Consider the following 4,519-nt stretch of genomic DNA (forward strand, 5'->3'; position numbering starts at 1 on the left):
CTCAACTACCTCTTGGTTGCCAAAAGCACAAAATTTACACCTACTCCTCCTTGAATGCCAAAAGCCCCATCTGTTCTATGCTCGCCAAAGCCTACAACTTGTTATAAAAGCATTTCTGCACTGCATCATTCTGAAATTTGAAGTTTGGGTAGGATAAATCAGATTTTGTTTTCTAGTACTGTCCTGCACTTGAGACTGGAGAATCTGTGCTGTACTTGTTAAGCCTAAAATGTTATTTAGGACATAAAGCTATAGCTAACAAATGATAGAAAATAGCATGACTAGCTTTTTGAGGAAAATGTGTGTTATGGAGCTTAAGAGTTAGAGAATAAAAGGTAGTTATGGTCTTATCTCCGGGGCTGCTAAAAGGTAATGTCAGCCAATGGAGAAAATGACATTTTAGTGGAGATGAGGGGTTGGCAACCTTTCTAGAACGATGTGCCAGACAATTTTCCCTTCCAAAAATAGAAGCAGTGTATGCTGGTAGGAACTCGGCAGGAGTCAGGGGTTGCTGTCTTGCACAAAGGAAGATATTTCCGATGAGGTGGTTGGCAATATTAGTGCTTTGTGGCAGGAGCTCCCAGCTCCTGCAGAGTTTTGAATGCCATAGTGGTCTGTGCTACATGGTCCAGCCCTGCGTCCTCATCCCTAGGAGCAGACGACGACTGTGCTGATGACATGTCAGGAGTGGGATCTGTGTGTGCAGGGTTCATGTTATTCTACTCCCTGACATCATATGCTTTGCTTAGAATAAAACCTAGGTGCATGGGCAAGGTAGGACCAGCAGGATGGGTCTTCTGGTTCGGATGACTGGGATACCAGGTATGGTTTTACGGTGTGCACAGCAGAACGAAGCAGCTCTGCATAGGTGTAGCTGAACTCTAAACTCACTGCGTTTCTCTAAAGGCTGTGTTGTCTTTGCAAATGTAATGCTCAGTGTTAGGGCGGAAGCGGTAGGTCAGCCTGGGGGTTGCCAAATTAAAAGACTATTAGGTGATGTGGAAGAGTTGGAACAGAATTAGTTTGTTGTTCAGATGTGGGGAAATCTAAAATCTTTCCCTTTCTGATGCTGTCACGTAAAACAGTACTCATCAGAAATGGTCTGCAGTACATGTTAGTGTCAGGAGAGGATGGATTACTTTTGCAACAGGTGTATTCAGGCTATGGAATACTTTTTCCTGTAAAGGATCCAAGTTATGAAATAAAGTTGAGCTTGTAACGAAGTAGAGCACAAATGCAGTGCTGTAATAAGTTTTAAAGCTTTTAAAGAAACAGATTGTGAATAGACTAGAATATTTGAAAGTACAGGATCTCGTATGGGCCATGAATAAGTAATTCTTACCTGAGTTAGTTCTTGCCAAGGGACACAAATTACTGGTAAAACATGGCATGGAAGAAGTATTTGACTGTCTCTGAAAGTGCCCAGATGACCAATGGGAGTGGGCTCTCCTACTTCCGTAAAGTATGTATCGTATCCTAGAGGAGTATCGATACCCAGTGACTCTCACCCAGTGACTATCGCTACAAAGCGATCATGAGAGGAAAGGGGTGGGAGGAGATGTGTGCACTCCATGTGTGATACACGCCTGTCTGTGGAAGTCTGTCTTGATGGTCTATAAAGGCAGGTGGCTTCTGTTACAGAAGGGATGATGAGGCTAACGGTGGGGAAGAGATAGTGACTTGCTCAAGTGCATCAATAGCAGAAGTAAGGCAAAAGCAATATGATCTTCTGAAAGGTGGTGCATTTGGATTAGATTAAAAGGCTTTGAAGTTCAAAGGTGTGTTCACTGAGCTGGAATAAAGTATCAAAGAAGACCAGAGCAGTCACAGTGGACATCTCTAAAGTGCAGTGGAAGGGAGAGTGCTGCAAGAGGTGCTAGTGGTAAGAGATCAAGGTCTAGAAATGCTATCACAATTTAAGGGAAAATCCTCATTTTTGGTATACTGGATTCTTGAATTTGTTTTAATAAAATCTTAATATTGATCATAAGAAAGAGGAGGAAATGAAAGGGAAAGAATAAAGCTAAACGAAATGTAGAAACTGGATACTGGTGAAGACCTCACTGTCAACTGTTTTGATTACTTTTTTTTGGGTCAAAGCTGCCTAATTTGCAGTAGGGAAAATACCTGGTAGCCCTGTGAATGTGGCTAAAAACTGAGAAAGTAGAGCTTGCTTTTTTTTAATACAGCATTCTTACAGTGTGCATAGTGTCTGCCTTTAGTTGGTTTGTGCAGGTGATAATGTTGGAACTTGAATTCAGGTATTTTTCTTGCATATCAGAATTGCTCATCATCTTTTAAAGGTGCTGGTTGCCCAAGACTAATGGTAACAAATTGAAATAAAGCTTATTTTTTAATGGCTAAAGGTAACAGAGCGTGTTGAATGCACATATGGAGTCGATCTGCTGAGTAGGAAGGTGTGATCAGAACACAGTCGCTCAACAAGACAGAAATTTTCATGAGCTCAAGAGAGCTGTGACTGAGGGTTGAGTATATTTGGAGATCTGCTGAAATTTTAGTCTGTAAGCGATCTTTCACAGATAACAGAGTTACTGCAAAAACTTGGTGTGGCTCGTAGAACGAGAAGGTTCACATCACAGCCAGTTCTGAGGACATACTGGGGGCACCACTACCTTTTGCTTATGCAGCTGGAAGACAGCATTCATCTCTGAAGGTCTTGACAACCTGAACAAGGAAGTAAACAGCAGTCTTTGGACTTTGAAACCTCCTTGTATAGACTAAATGAGCTGGGAACTCTATAGATTTAGAGGAATAGCATGTGATCTAGATGTAAAAGAATTAAATGACTCCCAGTGGAAAGAAAATGGGGGCACTTGATTGCTGTAACGTGGGGAGTTGTTATGAATCTTGTAGAAGCTAAGTGAAAGAGAAAGAGCTGAGAAGGTGATACATAGCAGAAGTTAAGATTTATTGTCTTTTCCTGCTCCATAGGTATTACAGAGGAACGCATGGAGTCATTGTTGTCTATGACGTAACCAGTGCAGAATCTTTTGTGAATGTAAAACGGTGGTTGCATGAAATTAATCAAAACTGTGATGATGTCTGCCGGATACTAGGTAAGTTTCTAATCAGAGAGTTATAACATCTTATTTAGTGGGCTGACCTGCTGAAGTACCAAACTGACTTGTTTTTTTTCTTCCCTTTTTTAGTGGGGAATAAGAATGATGACCCAGAGCGAAAAGTGGTAGAAACAGAAGATGCCTATAAATTTGCTGGGCAGATGGAGATCCAATTGTTTGAGACCAGCGCCAAAGAAAATATTAATGTGGAAGAGGTAATATATGCAGAAGAGTATAGAGAAAATGATTTGGGGATCATGGTTTGGGAAAAAGTAATAATTACATTCTTCCTATTGAGGAAGAAAGATAAAATGCTTTGTACAAGTTGCAAGTGAATAGGTAAAATGTCAAAAAGAGACATCCAACTGTAGGTGGAAGAGTTGGGGAAGCAAAATGAAGGACCCCATGTTGCATTTTCACTAGCTTTATGGTGCTAACATATTAGGCATGGCCTCAGGAAGGACTCGTCACTGGGGAGAATGCTTCTAGGAGGTAGGGCTGCCCAGTCTTCACTCCTGGCCTCAGTTGCCAAACTGACCTGGTTTTATTTACTGGTTTGGGAAAGGGGATAGAGGTGTTACTGATTTAGCTTGGGATTGGGTTGGGGAAGATCTCTGAACCGTTACGGAAATATCTAGAAAACTGGAGTTGCTTCAAAAGAACAGCATCGCACAAAAGCTAGCCTGAGTTCCTGGGTGGTCTGAACTTGCTTGTTTCTCTTGCAGATGTTTAATTGCATTACAGAGCTAGTCCTGCGAGCAAAGAAAGAAAACTTAGCAAAGCAGCAACAGCAGCAACAGAATGATGTGGTGAAGCTAACGAAGAACAGTAAAAGGAAGAAGCGGTGCTGCTAATGCCCTTTCCCTGCTGCAGAGACTCTGCTCTCAGACAGATCAGCCCCTCCAGCTAGACTCGGGCAATTCCACTGGGGCAGGCTTTGGGGAGGACTTTCTCAGTTTTGTGCCGTTATTTAAAGATTATTTTTTCTCCATGTTTTCTATCAAGAGGCGCTGGCACCTTACCACTTCAGTGCCAAGGAGGTATCGGATGGAATCTTGCCCCCCTCTCCTCCCCTGCTCATTCCAGTGCGCCTTGTAGACAAGAAGGACGTTGCCTACCAAGTGGACTAATTAACCCAAGAGTTTGTATATAATGTATATTGCTTTAACCAGCCTCGCCTCCCTGTTGTTGCTTTGGCTTATGCCTTCTTAATGTCAACGAATCATGGACTGCAGAGTTCATCTTTTTAAAGAAATAGTACAATGTTCTTAATTCGAGTTGGCCTCAGGTTGGCAGCAACTTCTTCCTGGGGCCTCCAGCTTCATTTCTGTTGGGCTCCAGGCTGGCAACTGGTGCCCCTGGCGCCTGTGGCTCCACCAGGAGTTCCAGGCTTTTACTGGGGCTCAGGCTTTGTTTTTCTAGGTACCAGGATTGCAGGC

The 4,519-nt window shown here is 42.6% G+C and overlaps 1 protein-coding gene across 1 annotated transcript in view; it reads left to right on the forward strand.

Annotated features, from left to right (window-relative positions):
* The window catches only part of RAB35 (RAB35, member RAS oncogene family), a gene marked incomplete at its 5' end in the record, with an annotated part of 9,172 nt that extends 4,921 nt beyond the window's left edge, over positions 1-4,251 (forward strand). Inside the window, 3 exons of the mRNA XM_010291558.1 lie at positions 2,953-3,077; positions 3,171-3,295; positions 3,806-4,251. Of these exons, the coding sequence (XP_010289860.1) occupies positions 2,953-3,077; positions 3,171-3,295; positions 3,806-3,934 (379 nt within the window). The remainder of the gene's footprint in view (positions 1-2,952; positions 3,078-3,170; positions 3,296-3,805) is intronic.
* Between the last annotated feature and the right edge of the window lie 268 nt (positions 4,252-4,519).

This window comes from Phaethon lepturus, unplaced genomic scaffold (assembly GCF_000687285.1).
Source record: "Phaethon lepturus isolate BGI_N335 unplaced genomic scaffold, ASM68728v1 scaffold48917, whole genome shotgun sequence".
NCBI classification, from domain to species: Eukaryota; Metazoa; Chordata; class Aves; order Phaethontiformes; family Phaethontidae; genus Phaethon; species Phaethon lepturus.